The sequence below is a fragment of the Balaenoptera ricei genome, chromosome 18, assembly GCF_028023285.1.
Source record: "Balaenoptera ricei isolate mBalRic1 chromosome 18, mBalRic1.hap2, whole genome shotgun sequence".
In the NCBI taxonomy this organism is placed as follows: domain Eukaryota; kingdom Metazoa; phylum Chordata; class Mammalia; order Artiodactyla; family Balaenopteridae; genus Balaenoptera; species Balaenoptera ricei.
In genome coordinates, this window is record NC_082656.1 from 5,837,247 (window position 1) to 5,859,622 (window position 22,376).

The following is a 22,376-nucleotide window of genomic DNA, read 5'->3' on the forward strand; positions in this document are numbered from 1 at the left end:
TTTCTACATTTGCAAGAAAGGCCAGAGGTGGCAAAGTAAACCCAGGATCCCTGGGATGGTTGAGAGGCACATTTCACGTGAAGTGTTTTAAATATACTCAGAAGGCCTGGCCCCTTAGTTGCTGCAGCAACCTGAAAAGACTATAGTGAGATATTAGTATAAGATTTTCCTGGCGGAGTTTAAGAAAAAGCGTTCTGAGCTCAGCACTTAACAAACACTGAAAAGTCAGCACTTCTGAAAGAATAAAATCAAGGAATCCACCGACAAGTAGGCAACACAAGTTTCCTGGTGACCAAAATTTTGTGAGTCCCTGTTCAGATGCATTGGATTCATCCAAACTGTTCAGTTTGAATTTGAGTATTTATATTAAAATTCATGCAAAATGCAGACTTATTCCATATATTGCAAGTTCATGTTTACCATACATTACTGTGACTCTCAGAAGCAGGAAAAAGATAAAAATTTTAAAAAGGAAAAATGTACAAAAAGGAAAAAAAAAAAGATTTATCTTCAATAAGAAATAGAAGTTGATTACTTCAAAGGCCAAGGGGTAAGACTTACACACAGTCACATCCCAAGTTCTTTTGGCCACTGGTCAAATAAATAAGGTGGCATCTACCTTCTAGTGCTTGTTTTATCTTGGTAATGTAAGTTAAGCCCAGAAAACACCCTTTATTTCAGATCATACGTAACTGGTTTTACATTTAGTGTCTTAGGTTCACATTAAGGGGTGATGCCTTGTTAATGTTAATTAATTGTAGAATTGACTGCATTTCTGTGGGCAGGACAGATGGGAAGTATGTTTGCCTATATGTGCTCGGTTTTGATAACTCTTGCCTAGAAGTTATGTACACTTCACTTAAATGGGTTTCAGGCCCTTCCTTTCAGAGCACTTCCCTAAACAGGATCAGAGTTCAGTAGAGAAGATGAACCTCTCCATCCACCCGATTTCACACCCGCCCACATTCTTCGGCCCTGACTCACCCCGTTCTGGGCTGTCACAGCTCACCTCATCCATCACTTGCAATCTGTCTCTTTCTCACAAAAATTATCACTAAAATGTGTGACAGATAGCTCAAGGCAGGAAGATTTGCCTGGCCTCCACGAAGAGTGGAAAATGGAGAAAGATAGGGAGCACGTTTGTCACGAACTGCGATTGCCAGTGGTGTTAGACTGGAGGGCCCCAGCCTGTCAGACACTCGTGCGAGCCTGTGCGGCCAGAGAGGAATATCAGTTCCTACGCTGGAGTGCTGGGTGTTCATTAGTGCTCACTGCTGGAAGAGGTTTTATGACTCGAGCTTTCAGTGTCTGCTGTAGCCACGGCCATGAGAAACGGTCTCCAGTCTTCCAAGAGCACGGGAAGAGCTGGAGTCCAGCCAGGGACAGCCTGGGTCCTGCAGGGAGTGAGGGAAGGTGGGCAGGGGTGACCGAGGCGAGGGAGCTGCCCGTGAAGGCGGTCTTCCCACAGGGCACCTGTGGAATCTGTGCTTCATCTCAATAAGGCGGACGAGAGGCAACACCCAACAGGCCTTCAGAGGAAGGGCTTTGAGACGAGTATGAAAGTAGAATCTTGGTTGACAAATATTTATTCCTTCAATTGACATTAACACCGAGCAGCCACTAGGTGCTTGGCGTGGAAATTGCACCGCCAGGCGCTTCAGAGCCCAGGTTCTGAATTTGACAGCCTGGATTGGAATCGGACCAGCATATAACCTTGGGGAAGGTGCTTAACCTTTTTAAGGCTAGTTTCCTTGTCTGTAAAATAGTGATGATAATGGTACTTATCTCATAGGGTTGCTGTGAATAGCAAATGAAATAGTCCACGTAAAGCAAGTATGGCCTGGAGTATAGGAAGTATGAATAAATGTTAGCTTTAGTTGTAACACTGGCCTATGCAGGGTGAGGATAAAAAGAGAAAATACAGGGCTTCCCTGGTGGCGCAGTGGTTAAGAATCCGCCTGTCAAGGCAGGGGACACGGGTTCGAGCCCTGGTCCGGGAAGATCCTACATGCCGCGGAGCAACTGAGCCTGTGAGCCACAACTACTGAGCCCATGCGCCACAACTACTGAGCCTGTGTGCCACAACTACTGAAGCCTGCATGCCTAGAGCCTGTGCTCCGCAACAAGAGAAGCCACTGCAACGAGAAGCACGCACATTGCAACGAAGACCCAACGCAGCCAAAAAAAAAAATAAATTTATAAAAAAAAAAAAAAAGAAAATCCAGCCCTTATCAGTGAGGATTTACTCTGAGGTTGGAGAAATCGTCTGGAAGTAATTCCTGACACCTTGCTCCTCCTCACCTCCTACAACCAATTACTTCTCAAATTCTATAGGCATCCGGTTACTGATATGATACTTTCTTGCTCTCATCCTTTTATTGACATTAAAATTTCCTAAATTTTTAGAAATACAAAGGACCTCTTCAATTTAGTCCCAGTTTGCCTTTCCAGTTTTATTTCCATTAGGCTCCTCTATGCAAGGTAACCAGACTCCTTCCCTAACCTGGGGAGTGGGCAGGAGTTCAGGTGGGCTGTGTCTTTCTGCTGCTTTTCTTCCAGCCACAGCCTTCAAAGTCTGCCTCTAAGCTGGGCTTTCTCAGAAGTTTTTCTCCCCCTCTCCTCCTTTGAACTCTGTAGTCTTTGTACCTCCCTTACAGATTTGGCAAGTTTTGCTTTTGTTAGCTCTGTTTCCCTATATGATGTATCTCCCCTTTCAAAACCCCATTGTTTAACTTTCCTTTCCTTCGAAAGCAGTGGCCTTCATTGTCACGTCTCAAAGCCAATCACTCCGTACAACAAAAGCCTGATGTTACTTACTCACCGTGGAGGAGGGCTGCCATCCCACATACCAACACTGTAAAGTACACCTTCCTGGTTCTGAATAGCAAGTCTAAGGTCAAACAACCTGGGTCAAAACTCAGCTCTGACTCTAACTAGCTTAGTGACTTTGGGCAAGTTACTTTACCTTTCTAAGCCTCAGTTTCCCTCTCTATAAAATGGGAATAATAATATATTTACATCTTTGTGTTTTTTAAAGGATTAACTGAGATACAACATAACGAACGTCCCACAAGGTGCCACAAAGACCTGGCACATTAATAAGGGCTAATAGGGACTTCCCTGGTGGTCCAGTGGTTGGGACTCCGCACTTCCACTGCGGGAGGCGTGGGTTCAATCGCTGGTCAGGGAACTAGGATCCCACATGCCCTGTGGTGCAGCCAAAAAAAAAAAAAAAAAAAAAAGCTTTCTAATAAGGGCTAATACATCTGTAGAAATTGAGGAGGCCTCCTTGATACCTTCCAAGTCCTGTTGATTTTATCTCCCAAATATCTCTTGACTCTAATCATTTAGACTAAGTGACCATCATTTCTTTCTTTTTTGTTTTAGTTAAATTATTTATTTATTTTTGGCTGCACTGGGTCTTCGTTGCTGTGCGTGGGCTTTCTCTAGTTGCGGCGAGCGGGGGCTACTCTTCGTTGAGGTGCGCGTGCTTCTCATCGTGGTGGCTCCTCTTGTTGTGGAGCACGGGCTCTAGGCACACGGGCTTCCATAGTTGTGGCACGTGGGCTCAGTAGTTGTGGCATGTGGGCTTCAGTAGTTGTGGCTCATGGGCTCTAGAGTGCAAGCTCAGTAGTTGTGGCGCATGGGCTTAGTTGTTCCGTGGCACGTGGGATCTTCCCGGACCAGGGCTAGAACCCATGTCCCCTGCCTTGGCAGGTGGATTCTCAACCACTGCGCCACCAGGGAAGTCCCGTGACCATCATTCCTGACTTGGACTACCAAGGTCTTCTGCTAGGTTCTTCTCTATTCACTCTTGCCCACTCTGGTCCTTTCTCCTCATACAGCTGAAATCATCTTTCCAGACACAGATCTCTCACCCTTACAATCACCCACCTTTGCTTAACCTCACCCCTTCAAGGCTTCCTCTCGCTTCTAAAACACAGACGGAGTTCCTTCCCGCAGCTTACAGGGCCCTGCCTGGGCAGCACCTGCCGCCTCTCCTCTCCTTTCCTGCGCCCCCTTGTCTCTCATCCCCACCTCTTCCCCGGGTCAGTCTCTCCTCTTCACTGGGTCCCCTCTGCCTGCTCCAGCCCCAGACGTGTGCTGTCTCTCTGACTGCAGACTTCCGCTCCCTTATGTGTTGTTTAGTCGGCTTTGTAGCATTTGCTCTGAACTGTTATCAGAGGTCCCTACACAGGGTCTGGCACTCTGCCCCGAGCAGGCACACGGGAAATATTTGCGCCATGAATGAATGAGTAAGGGTTGGCTCTTTCCCCCGCTAAACTTCAGAGACGCAAACTGTGCTACAGGCCTAATGATAGGAATCTGATGTCCTGAATTCCTACCTAAGCCTCACACTCTAAAGAACTTAATTTTATCATGGGGCTCAAAGAGTATGGAACAGCAGAGATAAGACAGAGGTGGGCCTTTATTTTGCTTTTTCCCTTTTGGTTCTTAGCAGAGAGTGAGGTTAAGAACATGAACGCTTCCCAGGTCTCATGTTGAATTTAATTGAAAGACTTTATTTTATATCAAAAATGTCCCTTCTGTGTCTGGGAAATAGTCATCTGTTCATTGCTCTAGCTTTTGTTCTGAACACCCCACGTTAGGGTTGAGACACTTTTTTTTTTTTGGCCGTACGGCATGCAGGATCTTAGTTCCCCGACCAGGGATCGAACCCGCGCCCCCTACAGTGGAAGTGCAGAGTCTTAACCGCTGGACCACAGGGAAGTCCCACGGGACGTTTTAATGATTCATTTGCCATGTTCACCAGGTCAGAGGGAGGAACAGGAGGGGAGGAAGAGGGTCTGCCATCTGTTCAGTGCCTGCTCTGGACATCAGGCAGGCATTTTGGGGGGAACCTTGCATGATGTCACTACACCAGCGGCGCTGCTAGGCATTTGGGAAGATTATGCAAAAAGGAGCATAGAAGTTCGTCTGAAACGTTCTTACCCTTTTCAGTTTTCGGATAAAGAGAGTTAACAGGAGCCAGAAGAGGGTTGCAGCCACACAGGTACACGTCAGAGTGATCAGCTCCAGATTAGACTTGTCTGAGGTTCCTGGGGAGATAAAAACACCAAGAGGGCGCTAAACAGCAACTCGCAAACTCCGGGTCTGTGATTTGACAGAAGAAGGTCGGTGACCTGGAATGCTTCATCACAGAATGCAGTCGGCTGACTGGCGCAGGAATCGGCTTCCAGGACAGAGCCTCTTACCTTCTCGATCAGGCAGGGTCCATGCTATTATCATCATAAACTTACATGGAAATGAAAAGACTTTCCAGAAATTTTGCTGTTGAGTTTGCAAAGCATCCCAGAAATAGAGGAGAAATTAACAATGGGGAAAAAAAATTAAGGCAGGGACAAAACCTCATTACAGCGCTAAATCTGGACTATGTGAGATCTCCCTAATGGGTTTTAGAGGAAATTCTAAAGAAAAAGAAAAAAAAAAAGACATAAGAAGTCTCCCTGGGGACTCACAAAATTCTTCAAAGTGGGTTTTAAAAATAAAACTAAAACCCCAGGACTGTCACAATTCTCCAGGCAGCTTGCAGGGCCGAGCTGAGCAGAGGTACCAGCTAGAGCCAGTTCTTCCCAATCACCTTATTTCCCAGAATCACACAGATCAAAAGCCGAGCACTGCTTTTCCATGACCAAAAAGAAAAGACCCAAAGTATCCTAGAGAAGCTTCCAGAGAGGACAGTCTTTGGGCTTTGTAAAGGAATGCTCCAGTGGGCCAGAACAGTGGTTCCCTGCTTCTTGATTCCAGTGGACACTTTCCCAGGAACTCTAAAGTGATGCTTCTTTCCTTGAACTCCATTAAAAGGAGACAGAGTTCTTAGTATTAAGTTAGGCCAAGATCAAGTGAAACTTCTTCCTTTTAGAAACGGTGAGGGACTTCCCTGGCGGTCCAGTGGTTAGGACTCCATGCTTCCACTGCACGGGGCGGGGATTCGATCCCTGGTCGGGGAACTAAGATCCTGCGTGCTGCGCCGCCCGGCCAAAAGAAAAGAAAAAAAAAAAAAAACAAGAAGAATGGTGACATGGGTGATGATACTTTTTATTGAGCACTTCTTACGTGCGAAGTCCTCACACGCGTCCGATGAAGCAGGGGCAAGAATATCCCCATTTCATGGATGACAGTTTCATCTGGTGGGCTCTTTGTTTTAACTCAACGGAAGACGTGTTGAGTCCTGCCCCAGGCAAGGAGATGGGAAGGTGAATGAGGGAAAGCTGCTGTCACTCTCCAGGAGCTCACTCACAACCTAACCAGGAGGCTCAAGGCAAATACAAGGAAACTAGGGACAAAGAGTTTGCAGATGAGGGACACTAACGCCTTTTGGGAGAGGTGACATTTGAAATGGATTTTGACCTACAGGGATGAAGGCAGGGGAGGGCATTACAGGCAGAGGGAAGGGTATGTGTGTGAAGGCCCAGAATCGGGCAACAGTAGGGCACTGGCGGAGTATAATGCGAGATGCGGGACGGGACCAGACCACAGAGAATTGTGCGTATCCCTGTGGTTTCAACTCAGTGCTGCGGGCAGCTGGAGCCAGTGAAGGTTCTCTGCCCTCAACAGTAGCAAATACACAAGCTAAAACCCGAGCCACTTCCCTCTTCTCTCTTCTCCGCGTACCTACACTTCCTGAGGCCATTGTCCTCACCACGGCTAGAGGGGAATCTGGCTTTTTCTCTCTTTTCAGCCCATCCCCAAGTCCTGCTTATTCTGCTTCCACGGCCCATGAAATTGTCACCCCCTGTCCTACCGCGGGATCACCACCTAAGTCAAGGCCCCCTAAGTCCCCCTGAGTGACCGCATCAGCTTGCTAACCAGCCTTGAGTCCCCAGTCTCTCCTCCGCTCCAGCCCGTGTGATCTTGCCAAATCATGGATTCCATCCTGGGACTCCTTAAATTCCATCACTGCTGCCCACCCTCAGCCCCGTCAGGATAGAAGCCCAAGCCCTTAGGTCCTTTCTGCCCAACCTTGCCTGTTTCTTCAGCCTCGTCTCCTGCTGCCCTCCCACGTGCTCTACATCAAAATACTTGTAGTTTCGTAAATAGACCAGCCCTTCTGCACCTCTGTGCTTTGGCCTTTGCCATTTCTCTACCGGGATGTAGGCTTCCCAGGGCTGAGGTCACACCTTATTCATCTTTCTATCCCCACTCACCGAACTGGGTGAGTAAGTGGATAAATCATACTTTGCTTTGTCTCCAGAGAGTTTCACGAAGCGTTCAAAGGGTTCTGGGCCAAATTCCCTTTCACGTATATTCATCTGATAAACATACGGAACATCACCCGTGTCCCAGGCTCTGTTCTGGGTGCTGGTGTACGGTGGTAAGTGAAAGGGCATGGAATGGAGCTCACAGTCTGGTGTTCAGGTATGAACTGACGGGTGTATTCAAAGCGCTGCGCGAAGCGGTAGAACGTAGGTCCTCTCGTTCACTGCTGCATCTCTGGTGTGGAGAAGAGTGCCTGGCGTGTAGCAGGAAGGCATCCTGAAAGTGTTGGCTGAGTGAGTGAATGAATTTGGATTCATTTGCTGCTTTGGCATCTTGTGGTCACTTTTCCCCTGAATCTCCTGAGACTGAGAAGTTTCAAAGTATGACCACCTTTTCTTTCAGTGTGTCGTCTTGATGGGAAAACTGTAAACGCAAGTTTGTGAGTTTGGATTTCCTCCCCTGCAGTAAGAGGTTTAATGTTGCCTTGCTGTATTCACACATACACACACTTCTTTGCTTATGCTGCAAATACGTTTTGTGGAACCGAGAAACTGATTGGGACCTGCTCAGGGCACAGGGGCCTTTGGCTCCTGGAGATGCTGAGAGCATCTTAAGACACGGCCCTGTCTGCATAAAGCCTCTGCAGAGGCCTCCTGCACGGAATGCCCTGGGAGAGGCCCCCTCTCGTTGTGGGAACTTTCCCACTGCAGTCCCCGGGGCAGGAAGTTGACCCCCCGAAGTAATTCCACGGTCCTTACTCAGGCAGAATTCCTTGCAGTGGGAGCAAATGTGTTTGTGTGCACTTAGGCATTTAAGGAATCATCTTATCAAAAACATCTTCAAGATGAACGTTAATTAGAAGGGAAAGGTCTATTTCGTGTTCTATTACTGTTGACTGAGAACTAAACTCATTTTGTAAGATGTAGTATCTAGGCTCTACCTCTATCTTGTCTGATAACTTGATCTCCATCTTTATTTGGAAAGTAACTATTAGGATAGTCTGCTATAGATTGATTTAAGGCAGCAGCAATTCTTCCTATCCAGCTCTTGGACGTGTTTTCAGAGGTCAGACATCCACACGCTGGCTGGACTGCACCCAGCTTCACCTCGCTGGTGTCAGCTGATGAACTCGGTGCATGAAAGAGCCCAGCTGCAGACGGCAGGCGAAGGAGGCCAGTGGAACGTGGGTGGGATTTGACAATAACAGGAGTTAGCACTGGATCTCAGGGACGTCCCTCCCGTCTGATGTGTGTGAGAGACCAGCACCAGGACATGGTCCAAGGGTATCTTTATACGGAATAATGACAAGAAGTGGCTGTTTCGAAAAGGTCAGGTATTTGTACCTCTTATTTCAGGTTGCTGACCTGGCTGTCCAGAACATTCCATGTCAGTTACCCTCCCAGGCTTCATCCCATCCCTGCTGGGATAGGAAGGGCAGGTGCCAGACAGAGGAAGGGCTGATTTCTGAAGATGGTACGCCTTGTCTAGAGTCTGGACAGCTGGGCGGTGTCTTGCCGTCCTGCCCTGGGCCTTTCTGCTAGTGATGGCAGCTCTGTCTGCATGGGGCCCGGGCTGTGGGATGTGGCAGCATCACACCAGCCCTGACATGTGGCTCTGAGTGGTACCAGGCTACTTGAGTCAACAGGCAGCAGAATCAGGCAGCTCAGCTCGTGCAGTTTAACTGGGTAGTGCCTCCCAAGAAGTTGGGGAAACTCCCCAAGCAGAAGACCAGGGTCCCTGGCCCCAGGGCCTTCCTTAACTGCAGAAAAGGAAGTCTTTATGTGACCCTACAAGCAGCTATGTCTGAGGCCAAGGACTCTGTGCCCCACCTTCCTCATCCCTAAAATGTGGAAGTGACAAGAGCACCGCACCTTACAGGGGAGATGGATAAAGCCAGCGTGAGCTGTTACTTTGAAGGCCTCCCCCCAACGCCCGCCTTTTCCTTTTTTTCCCTTCTTATTACTTTCTGGACTTCAAGTGCAAGATCGTTTTCTTCATCCAAACATATTTCATGTAACACAATTTGTCTTTTCCTTCTACAACGAATCAGACTTTGACCCAAGGACTGATCATTTTCTACAAACAACTGCGTTACTTTCCCTGAGAAATTGGCCTGACGCTGCAGCCTGGCTTAGGAGTTATTCTCTGGTTCTGGCATTGTTTTAATTTGAGGTAACTGTTTATGTGGGTTTACTACCCATGAAGCTATTAGGACACAGAGAGGAGGGTGTGTTTCTTGTTCATTTTGTGTCTTGAGCACTGGCCTAGTGAAAGTCTCAATAAATATACATGGATGAAAAGAAAACTAATCAGTACACCTAGACCTGGCCTCCCATGTGAGCCAGTCAAGCAATGCTACCTCCTTTGATTTAAAATCCAGTAACCGGTAATCCAGTTAACCTTATTATGTAAGTCTCTAAGGTTTATTGGACATTGAAATTGGCCTTCATACTATTTATGAAGCTTTATAGGAATCTACATAGATTCATGTACAGCCATCAACTTGGAATCCTTCTTAAGGACAGTGATTGTAGGCATACTCTATTCGTATTAAATCTGAAGTACAGGGCTTCCCTGGTGGCGCAGTGGTTGAGAATCTGCCTGCCAAAGCAGGGGACACGGGTTCAAGCCCTGGACTGGGGGGATCCCACATGCCGCGGAGCGGCTAGGCCCGTGAGCCACAACTACTGAGCCTGCGCGTCTGGAGCCTGTGCTCCGCAACAAGAGAGGCCGCGATAATGAGAGGCCCGTGCACGGCGATGAAGAGTGGCCCCCGCTTGCCGCCACTAGAGAAAGCCCTCGCGCAGAGGCGAAGACCCAACACAGCCATAAATAAATAAATTAATTAAAAAAAAAATCTGAAGTACATTTCAAGAGTAATTTTAAGTAAAGATACTTCAAATTGCTATCCTATCAGTTCTGTAATACATTTTTATCACAGGAAGTTAAATCCTTAGGTCGAATAGGAATTTTGTGATCCGGAACACCATTTGTGTGACTTACTGGCTAAATCTAGAAAAACTATAATACAGGAAGTTTTGTTGAAATGGAATTTGGTTTATCATATTAACAAACAATAGTGTTAGCTAATATTGAAGAAGTTTTTATCATATGCCAGATATGGTGTTAAATGTGTTAATCCTTGCAACAACCCTATAAGGTTGGTATGCCATTATTCGCACCCATTTTGCAGATGAGCAAACTGAGGCTCCAGGAGGGAAGTCATTTGTCCAAGGTTGCACGGCTCACGAGCAGGGACGCACCTGGCTTCAGAGTGGGGCCTCTTCCCCACCAGGCTGAGAGGAGAGCAGATTGGTTAAACAGGGATCCAGTTCTCTCAGCACTGCCTCTTCCGAGCTTTGTAACCCTGGACAGGGTCCTAACCCTCTCAGGGCCTCAGATTCTCACTTGTAAGTAGGAAAAAAAACCCCTCATTGGATTGAAGGAGGCTAATGCATGTTATGTGCTTAAAACGGTGGACCACACGGTCAACAGGCATAAGATGTTGTAATCGAATTCCATCACCATTTTTTGCATTCTTGATCAAGGCCAACTTTATGTCATTGTTTGGGTTTAATTACAAAGGCACGCACATCCCGCCCCCAGCCCTCCCATGTGAAATTAGTGAGCTGCCTGCTCAGCTGTCGGTCTCTCTCTGTTCTCTCCTGGGGAAACCCTTCTGAACTGCCAACACCCATGAGAGGAGTGACATCAGTCACCAACATCTTCATGTCAATTAGTTTATCACCTCCTCCCTAGTGCCGGGAGAGCCAGGGGGAGAGAACTGGGGGCAGGCAGGCTTTAGGAAGAGAGGAGCTAAGGTAGGGGCAGTCAGAGATCAGAGGAGGCTCAGAAAGGAGAGATGCAAACTCAGTGCTGGCCAAGGGTGATGAAAAAAGGCTGGATACCCAAGACAAGTCCCTTTTGAGCTCTTCTTACTCTTTACTCTTGGGACTTTGTTAAAGATGTTAAAGAACATAGTGTATCCTTCCTGCCATGTGAGTTCTTTCCTGAAACGTGTTAATGTGCGATTATTGCGGCACAAAATTTACAAATCACACCTGTGGTGCCATTTGAAGTATTCAGACTGCCCTGAGGCAGTCCTGTGCTTTCCATGATTTTTGCATCCATCAGTCTTCCTCAAAAAAATGTTAAAAATGGTAACTATTCTTCAAGTTGTTTTCTCCTGTGTGATTATAAATGCTTTGCTATTATTTCAATAGCAAAGCCTAAATCTGTTAGAAGAATATATATATATATATATATATATATATATATATATATACACACACACACACACACACACACACACACACACACATATAGTGATTATTACTGATAATGATAAAGTGTAGTTTATTTTAAATCCTTGGATGAAAATGTGCCACTGTTGCACTGTAACAGTCCCGTTGAGTTCCACGGGCTATGGTGTGCTATGTTAATTTCAGAAATTATTTTGGTTAGTTACAGTTTTGTTGCTGTTGTTTTTAATATTAGAACTTCCCCTCTGAGCACTCCACGTGTGCTCCTGAGCAGTCCAAACCAAACAAGACCTGTGATTATTTAAAGAAGCCACTTTGATTCCCCAGTCCGCTCATCCTTTTCAGATACAAAAATAACACATTGTTTTATCTATGAGTATAAGAATCCTTTTTCAAAGGAAATAAAAAGAGCAGACAGTTTCCTTCCTGGCTAATTTGTGAACCTCTTTAAATATGTTAAACATAGCCACAGACACAACTTATTTCCCTGGTTTCACTTCCTAAACTCAACCTGACAAGATAGGTCAGTGCGAAGGGTCTATACTGCATATATTAGGAAATCAAGTCTAAAGCTTTTTAATTTTTTTCTATAAAGTTATTTATTTATTTTTGGCTGTGAAGGGTCTTCGTTGCTGCGCGTGGGCTCTCTCTAGTTGTGGTGAGCGGGGGCTACTCTTCGTTGTGGAGCACGGGCTCTAGGCGCGCAGGCTTCAGTAGTTGTGGAGCACGGGCTCTAGAGCGTAGGCTCAGTAGTTGTGGCGCACGGGCTTAGTTGCTTCGTGGCATGTGGGATCTTCCCGGACCAGGGCTCGAACCCGTGTCCCCTGCATTGGCAGGCAGATCCTTAACCACTGCACCACCAGGGAAGCCCAAGTCTAAAGCTTGATTCACCTAATTCACAGCCACCAGAGTGAGAAGAATAAATGATTTAGACTCCAGAAGCAAGAATCTAATTTCAGTGATGAGATCACTAGGCAGGTACTGCCTTTAACCGTTCTGAACAGCATCCAAGGATGAAATTTTTATTCAGTGAGCCCAGAGTACTTCTGTTCAAGATACTGCTTCTCATTCACAAGATGCACATACTATCAACTTTCAGAAATTCTTCCTATTCAAAATTATATCTTTATGTGGAGCTGAAACCTGCCTCTTTGAAACTTTACCACCATCTCCCTTCCTTGGTTCTGGTTATCTTTTCTGGTGAGTCAAAGAATGAGGCCAACATCTCCTCTGTCTGAAAGCCCTTTAAATATTTGAAGAAAACAATCCTGTCCTCCCCAAGTAGACTCATTTTTAGACTAAACATCCTCATTTCCTTGCACTGTTTTATCATTACCGTATTAGGATATGGCTTCGTTTGTTTATGCTTCTCTTAGAAATAGGTACAGATATTTCATGTGTGGTTTGATGATGGCTGATCAGGTGATTTCTCAGCTAACCACAGTTTTTCAGCAGAGAGGCTGGATACAGCCATCACTCTGAGAGTAGAGAAAAAGTTACAAAAGAGAGCAAAGGAGAAGGCAGAAAAACTATAAAAAGCAGACACAAGAACTCAAAACAGGGCTGTTGGGGGCAATAATGGGTGAAAAGAAGGACTCATATATATAGTGTCTGCAGCTACCTTACAGATTAGACCATTTCTCTAAGTGATATTGAAGATTAACGCCCCGTGAGGAAAAAGAGGTCATGAATCAAAAGTACCAATTCCTCGGGGACAGGGAGGGATGGATTGGGCGTTTGGGATTAGCAGATGCAAACTGTTATATAGAGAATGGATAATCAACAAGGTCCTACTGTTTAGCACAGGGAACTATATTCAGTAGCCTGTGATAAAGCAAAATGGACAAGAATATGAAAAAGAATGTATATGTATAACTGAATCACTTTGCTATACGGTAGGATCAACACAACATCGTAAATCAAATATACTTCAGTAAGATAAATTTAAAAACAAAAGTACCAATTCCTCAGAAAATTCAATGGACTAGCCAGTAGGAAATGGTTAGAATTGTTTAGCCTCTGTCATTGCCAAGGGAGATATCAGTGTGGGAGGTCCAGAGCTGCCACATAACTCGCTGTCTTCTTTCCTGCCCCATCCACTTGGCCAGTCTGACATCCTGCAAGGCCTCCTTCAGAGGTCAAGTCACTCGCCATATCATTTTTTGGCCTCTAGGAAGTCCTTTAGCCCTTATCAGCAGCACTGTGTAGTCTGTTTTATACAAAGTAGGGTTTCTATGTTACCCACAGGAGGAGCTCAAAATCTTTATTGGTCTGGTTCTAATGGTTTCATGCTCCCCTTAATCGCCTTCCAACTAGGTTTTCAAAGCACAGAGAGGTTAGGGGTCGTGACTTGCACGTCCACGTCCTGCATAGTCCTGGGCAAATATATAAGTGGTCGACCTAATTTAATTTGGCTTCTCTCTAATGCCTTCAACAGTATAGTGATGTGTTTCTTTTTTCAGACATTCACTGGTGGTTTTCTAAAGAGATTAATGCAACGAACATTTCTCGAGTGCTCTGGACCAGAAAAGTGAACAATGCGCAATGATGAGCATTGTATTAAAGGTCCATGCCAAGTGCTGTGGGAGCGCACGGTTCAGGGGGGATGGTGGTGAGACACGAGGGATGAGGTGTAGAGAAAGTGACCCAAGAGCGAAAGTGAATTTTAAAAGATGAGTAGGATTACTATATATAAAACAGGTAAACAACAAGGACCCACTGTGTAGCACAGGGAACTATACTCGATATCTTGTAATAACCTATAATGGAAAAGAATCTGAAAAAGAATATGTACAATGTATAACTGAATCACTTTGCTGTACACTTAAAACTAACACAATGTAAATTAACTGTACTTCAGTAAAAAAAAAAGATAAAAAAATAAAAGGTGGGAGTAGGATTGTCTGGGGGAGAACAAGTTGGGAAGGAAGGCTGTTCAGACAAAAGGAAAACGACGTGTAAAGGGCAGAGGACCAGGGGGAGTGCGGTGTGCTCCGATTTAGTCCAGGTGGGGGGCCTGGGGCGTGTGAGGGGGATGAGGGCTGAGGCTGGAGGCGAAGCATGTGGGGGACCCAGTGCGCTGGGGTGAGGGTAATGGTAACCAGGAACCGCTGCAAGATTTCCTTCAGAAATTCTTACATATTCTGAAGTCTACCGGGGAGCATTTGCAAATAGGCTACTGAAGAAATTCCATCTCTTCATGTAAAACCTCAGCAAGCCATAGATGTGTATACATCTAAGAGGCGCCAATTCGAAGACTTTATGGTGCTATAAATGTTATGTTTTCTGGGGTGATTTTTGGCTTTGGAGAATTGAAATTGATGTCTAATCTCTGTTCTAAATGGAAGCCACATGGCCAGAGTCCACGGTCAGATTAGGCCTCTTTAGGTTTTGCTGCTCAACGAAACTGTCTGAGGAAGCCCTTGGAATATTTTTCTTCCATGTGGTCTGTTTATTATGTGTTGCTTCTCTCTGATAGTATTTTGCAGCCTACTTCGTGTTAAAAACCAGTTTACGAAAACAGTGGGAAGAGCCAGCATATGTGTAACTGGTGGGAATTGGAAAAAGAATGGATAGTTTCCAGTGTGTGGGTTTTTTTCTCTCTACACCCGTCTTCTGCCTTCTTGGATTTCTTTCTCACAGATGTGGCCACTCTGGTCATTCTCTGTGGGTCAGTGTCATGGCTCTGGCAGCAGCTGGCTCTCCTGTCTTCCGGGAACTACTGTCCCCCACGGAGACTGTGTTCCGACGGTGGCCTGGGTCCTCACCTTCAGCAGGGGACCAGCCAGGCCTTCCCAGCGGGACGGGGAGGGGAAAAGGAGGTCAGGGAAAGGAACAGACTGGAGGGGCAGCGGGACACTGGGAGGTGGAAAGTTCAACAAACAGGGAAATAGGTGTCTGAGCAGCTTCTCGTGCTTTCTGGAGCAGTTGTTTACCTTGCACGGTGAGGTATGCCGAACTCTCCGCGGACCCCTTCTGGTTGGTGGCTTTGCAGTGATAGACACCTTCATCCTCTTCCGTGACTCTTTCAATAAACAGCGTGCTGCTTCCTGGTCCTAAAATAATTCCTGGGGAGTGAGAGATGTTTAGATTAGCGAGCCTGGATGACAAACCAAAACAGCCACTTCTGTAACACAACCCTCTTCCTATCATTATGCCCTCAGACGAGGAAATCCAAGCTCTGGTTCGCCTGGGCCACCCAGGCCAGAAAGAAATGAGATGGGGCTACCGCCCCCAACTTGAAAGAGCACATATCAAGGAGGTAGCGTATCTAATAATAATAATAATAATAATAATAATAATAACTACCATTTCCTCAATGCCCGCCGTGTGCCAGGCACGACCGACACCCCGTGCCTATCTCGACAACCACCCTGTAAGGGGTTATCGTCTCCATCTTTCAAACGCGGACACTGAGGTTTGGGGAGGTTAAGGGACTCAACCGAGAGCGTGCAGTTTGATGGAAAGCACATTCGTGGCTCAGGGGTCAAAGCCATTTCGTTGGTCACAGTGGTAAAGAGCTTGGGCTGGGCTTTAATCGAGGCCTCACCAGCACAGCTGTGTCACTTTAGGCCAGTTACTTCACCTTTCTGTTCCAGTTTCCTCAGTCTTGAGATGACAGTGAAAGCAGTTCCTACTCAATCAACGGGAAAATGAATAGCAAGTGCCCAGCACATAGTAGGTGCTCAGTAAATGCAGGTTTAAGTATTACTGTGGAGCCGGTGTGAGGGAAGGAGCACCCAGCTTCCAGACCCAGACGCTTCAATAGCAAGTACTGTCCCCATGTATTTGAGTACTGACTCTGCTTTAGTCTGTGGCAGAGGCTTGGCGGGGTAGGGAGGGGCAGGCTAAGACACCATGTCTGTCGAGGAGGGAAAATCAACTCATACCAAACACAACATGCATACATTCTCTCTCTCTCTCTCTCTCTCCCCCTCTCTCTCTCCCCCTCTCTCTCTCCCCCTCCCCCTCTCCCTCCCCCTCTCTCTCTCTCTCCGAGACACACACACACACCAGCAAACAGAAAATGTTTGAGAATAAATACACGTAGCACAGCGGACCCAATCAAATGTAAAGTGTGGATAGGGAGGAGCTCAATAAGAATAGGAAACTCAGGGAAGGCGTCATGGAGTATATGGGCCTTGAGTTGAGGTCAGATTATCAGAGGTGATGGGAGAAGGGGGCCATTGAGAAAAGGCATGACCCTGAAATGAACACGCACCAAGTGCTTGTTCCGGAATAAATTGAACCCGACCAGACCAGAGGCTGTATTTTGTTAGTTGAAATAGTTTGTATTCTCCTGATTATAAAAACTATATCTGATATAGAAAACTTGAGAAATACTGGAAAGCATAAAGAAAATGTGAAAATACAAACAAACCTACAATCTCACCCCTGGTCAGTTTTCCTTTAGTCTTTTTAAAGTGGCCTTTTTTACACAGTTTGTTCATTGACATAATGACTATTTTTGAGGTCCGCTGTGTACTAGACACTAGTCTAGATGCTGGTGATACAGTAATAAGCAAGGCAAAGGAGTCTTTGCCTGCAAAGGGCTTAAATTACAGTTTGGGAGAAGTACCAATAAAGAATGTCATTTCAAGTAGCCATAACGTTTGTGAAGGAAACAGACCAGGTGAAGGAGGTCACGAGTTAAGGAGGGTGAAGAAGCTACTAGATGGGGTGTTTTGAGAAGACTCTGGGCAGGTGACGTTTTGAGCAGGGACCCGGAAGCAGGGGTGAGCAGGTGAAGACCTGGAAAAGGGCATTCTAGGCACAGGGAGTAACAAATATAAAGCCCGTGGGGCAGGAAGGAGCTTGTTTAGGGAAAGATACGGTGGCTTTGTCCTGGGGTGACTGTGTGTGTTGGAAGTGGTAGGGATCGGTGGCGCTGGGGATCTTCTGAAGGCTTGCTTATGGCTTAGCATGTGGTACATGAAAAAGAGTAATAAAAGTCTGACTTCAGGGTTGACAGTTTGAACAGCTGGGAGGGTAGTGGTACCTTTCCTGGGTGGGGGGAGCAGGTTTGAGGGAGAAAAATCAAGAGTTCTGCTCTGTTTCGTGAGGTTTCATTGGGCGCCCAGGGAGGAGGTCGGGGTTAGAGCCGGCTGCACGGACTCGGCATTCGGGAGGGGCATGGAAAGCCAGGGGAATGGAAACAAAGCTCATGGGAAGTGAGTCCAGAGAGAGACGACAGCTGGCCTGAAGGCTGAGCCCCGGGAAATCAGAGAAAGAGGAAGCAACAGGGATTGAGAAGGAATAGCCTGGGAAGTTGCAAGAAAACCAGGAGAGCGTGATTCCTAGAACCAAGGAAAGAGCTCACGATGGAGAAGAGTGATGACCTACGTTCGGTGCAGCTGAGAGACTATGAAGAAGGGAGATCACAGACCACTGGGTTTGGCAATGAGCCGTTTCAGTGACATCTGGGAACAGAAGCATGATGACTGTCACTTAGAGACAGGAGGTGATGGAGGAGAGACGGTTAGGAGGTTACTTTCAAGAGGGTAGCTGGAGACCAGCACGAGGTCAAGGAATGAATTCGTTTTTGAAATGTGAAACTTTACAGCATGTTTATGTGCTGATAGGAATAATCTGAGAGGGAGGGGGAGAGAGAGAGAGAGAGAGAACGAACAGAGGGAACAGTACCAGGAGTGGATTCCTAAAGAAGTGAGAGGGGATGGAACTCAGTGGCTGAACTGGCCTCGGATAGGGGTCGGGATAGTTCATTCATTTTAACTGGAAGAATGGCAGAGCGTAAAGGGACATAGATTGGACAATTTGGTGATACATTTTCTCAATAAACAAGAGCTACTCAGCTGTTGAAATTGAGGAGGAAGTAATTTTGGAGGTTTGAAGCGAGAGAAGAAGGTGTGAAATAGTGTGCTGGGAGGGAGGAAACAAGTCCAGTAGTAAAATGTTGGTAAGATTTCTCCTAATGCTTATACAAACTTAAACACTGACCCCCCCCCCCAATATCATAGCATAAGTTATTCCCCATGTTCTTACATGCTTTGAATAGAATCGTTCATCATATGCATGTACCCTAATGATTGGTATTAGGTTATATCTAATTGCTCATAACTATAAATAATAGTGCAATGACATCTTTAAGCATAAAGATTTTTCTGAATTTCAGATTATTTCCTTAGGAGAGATTTCCAGAAACAGATCTATGAGGTCAAAAGCTCTTGATTCGTATAATCAAACTGCCCTCCGAAAAGATAATACCAGTTAAAGCTTCTACCAGCAGAGGATAAGAGACTGTTTTATCACTTTCCTGCCAGGACTGAACAGTAGCAACTACAGAATAGAAAACACAAAACTTTGTTGATTTGATAGAGTAAAATGATGGTTGTCTTAATTTGTATCTTTTTGGAACATTCTTTCATGTGTTTCTTAGCCATTTTTATTTTCAAAGCACCTGTTTTGAGCAGTTGACTGGAAAAGGTGAGTTCAGATTAAGGAGAGCTTTGAAATCCTGGCTGAGGAGTTTCCATTCAATGGAGAAGGAAAGAGAGGGTCACAAAGATTTTTGAGGGAAATGACCTAATGAGAGCAATGTTTAAGGAAGTTTAGTCTAGAAGGAGAATGCAGGATGGACTGGACTGAGGAAAAAGTGGTATCTGGAAGTCCAGCTCAGCAGTGGTAATTCAGGCAAGGAGTTGATGAGAGGCTCCAAGTGTGGATGGTGGGAAAGGAAGTGGAGGGGGGAGAGATGGAAACAGACGCTTTGTAGAAACAAGCCACAGAAATTGGTGCTTTACTGGATCCAGGAATAGACAGAGATGAGTCCAGGATGGTTCTGGAAGAAACATGAGAGCTCTGCCCTGTAACCTTGGCTAGATCATTTAATCCCTTTGGGGCGGTTTCCCCATCTGTCAAACAAACAAACCAAAAAACCCTGCTTTATCTATTTCATGGTATTGCTATGAGGATCAACAGAAATAATTTCAGTGAAAGCTTTGAAGCTTTGAAAAGTGCAAGATATGGTATAAGTGGTGATCCCAGAAAGCGAAAGTGTGGCTGGAGAGTGGGTGATCGGGGCAATGAACGTTTAGAAGAGCAGCGATCTGGCTACCCACAGTGGTCTCCACTGCAGCTGACCTGAGCCTCAACCAAGTTTCTATCACTCAGATCCCAAATTAAGGCTAACGGCATGACCAAATAAAGCCCAAGGACTTGGATTTCACCCAAGGAGACAGATGTGTAATTGTAGAGGTGAGAGGATGGTGCCAGGGACGCTGATGACCTGACATCATCTGGCTCAGTTCCCATCACGTGGAGGAGAGAGGGGGGGAGAGAGGGTCCAAAATCAACAAGCACAACTCTTCCTTCTGACTTGGCCTCACTCTGCACAACAACAAAGGCACAGAGCTGGATACGTCATCATCAGGCCCCTGAGAAACCTCCTCGCACTTCTCTCATTCTCTACTCTCGCTACTTATTTCCCTTCTCACAAAAATAGGCCAGTTACTCCCCTTATTATTTTTCCCCATTCATCAAACCTTCTGCCCATACTTAAACTAGGGGAGACAACTATAGTTCTTTTTTTTTTAAGTCTTTTTTGAATTTGTTACAACATTGCTTCTGTTTTATGTTTTGGTTTTTTGGCCGGGAGGCACGTGGGATCTTAACTCCCCGACCAGAGATCGAACCCACATCCCCTGCATTGGAAGGTGAAGTCTTAACTACTGGACCATCAGGGAAGTCCATCCCCTAAGTTTCTTCAATGCCTTAACCTGTTGCTACCTTGATACAGCCTGTTCACTATGATACAGGCTCTGGTCTACCGTGGAGCTCACCTTTTAAGGAGGGCTCTCTTTTTAGTTTTGAAGTTTTTCATTGTAATTTCAAAGATTTTAGAAGTGCAGAAAAAATATAGCCCATGTGGCTCACCATTAAGATAGCCAGATGTCAGCGTTTTGCCATATTTGCTTTAGACCCCTCTCTCTCTTTTTTTGAAGTGTTAATTTAATTTAATTTTTAAATTTTTGTTGGAGTATAGTTGATTTACAGTGTTGTGTTAGTTTCTGCTGTACAGCAAAATGATTCAGTTATACATATATCCACTCTTTTTAAGATTCTTTTCCCATATAGGTCATTACAGAGTATTGCGTAGAGTTCCCTGTGCTACACGGTAGGTTCTTATTAGTTATCTATTTTACACATACTAGTGTGTATATGTCAATCCCAATCTCCCAATTTGTCCCTCCCCACTTTCCCCGTTGGTAACCATAAGTTTGTTTTCTACATCTGTGACTCTATTTTTGTTTTGTAAATAAGTTCATTTGTACCATTTTTTTTAGATTCCTCATAAGCGATATCATATGATGTTTGTCTTTGTCTGACTTACTTCACTCAATCTCTAGGTCCATCCACGTTGCTGCAAAAATTTATAGATACTTTCCCCCTCCTCCTCCCTCTCTCCAAAGCTGCCACTATCCTAAAGTTGGTGCACCTCATTCTCATGTTTTTGTACTTTGCCTACATATTGATAGATGTGTATCTCTGTAGAATATATAATATTGTTTTGTGGGTTTAAAAATTCCAAATAAATTGTGTCATATGGTACATATCCTTTTTTAACTTGGATTTTTTTCTATTCAACAGTGTGTTAATATTTATCCTTGTTGATACATGTAAATGGAGTTCACTTCACTGATATATAATATTCCACTGTATTAAAAAGCCACAGATTTTTTTTTTTTTAAATCCACTTCTCTCCTATAGGGTAGTTAGGTAGTTTCCACTTTTTTTTTGATGTTACAAAGAAGGCCACAATGCACATCTGACACAGCTATGTGTACCTTGTTATACAATATCTCCTTGTACTGGATTATAGGATATACCCATTTTCAACTCTACCAAGTATTACAAAATTGTCTTCCAAAATATACCAATTTACACTTTAACCAGCAATGAGTAAGCGCCCCCCTTTCCCATTACTCACCAATATTTGGTGTTATCAGGTGTTTTAAATGATGGCAAAATTTTGCGTGTGAAATGACATCCCTGATTACTAGTTAGGTGGAACATCTTTTTCCATTTTGGTTGGCCATTCAGGCTTCTTTTCCTGTGAATTGCCTGTTCGTGTCCTTTGCACGTTTTCCTATTAGCCTATTTGTCTTGTTCTCAATGATTTTAGGGTTCTTTATATGTTTTGGATCCTGAGCCCTTGTTGGTTAAATATGTTACAAGTCTTCCCCATTCTATGAACCGTCTTTGAAACTTTGTTTATGGTGAATTTTTAATACAAAGGCTTTTAGAATCTTAATGCAGTCAAATTTATCAATCTTTCTATTATCCTTTGTGCTTTTTGTTACTTGTTAAAGAAATATTTCCTATTCTGATATCATAAACCATTCATTCCCCTTATATACTTTCTTCCCCCAAAAATCTGATTAAAGAATTTTGCCTTTTCTCACTTAGGTGTTTAATACATCTAGATTTTCTTTTGGAGAAGGGTATGTTTATTGAGTGAGGTAAGAATCTTAACTTTTATTGTATAAATAGCCAATTATGCCAGCTTCACTTACAGAATAATCTGTTCTTTTCCCACTGAGTTGTGGTGCCAGCTCTGTCAGATACTAAGTTTCCATATATTTGTGGTTCTGTTTTTAGGCTCTCTGTTTGTTCACAATGACCTATTTATCTGTCCCACATGAGTTAATCCATGATTAACTTAAGTTATGATTGCTTGATAACACATCTTGATATTTGGTATGAGATGATCCCTTTTTCAAAATTGTCTTGGACCTTTACACTTCAATATGGATTTCAGGTTTAGCTTGTCCAATTCTGTAAAAAGCACTGTTGGAATGTTGATGGGAATTCCACTGAATTTATGTAATAATTTGGGGGAAATTGTCATATTTATTTTTAGGTCGAAACATGAAA

General features: G+C 44.8%; 1 protein-coding gene across 2 annotated transcripts in view; it reads right to left on the minus strand.

The window, feature by feature from the left end:
* FLT1 (fms related receptor tyrosine kinase 1) overlaps nucleotides 1–22,376 on the minus strand; it is a 171,396-nt gene that overhangs the window by 35,016 nt on the left and 114,004 nt on the right. For both annotated transcript variants that reach the window (XM_059903324.1, XM_059903323.1), the window contains 2 exons: nucleotides 15,419–15,550; nucleotides 4,954–5,060 (listed from right to left, as the gene is read on the minus strand). In XM_059903324.1, coding sequence (XP_059759307.1) covers nucleotides 4,954–5,060; nucleotides 15,419–15,550 — 239 coding nt within the window. The remainder of the gene's footprint in view (nucleotides 1–4,953; nucleotides 5,061–15,418; nucleotides 15,551–22,376) is intronic.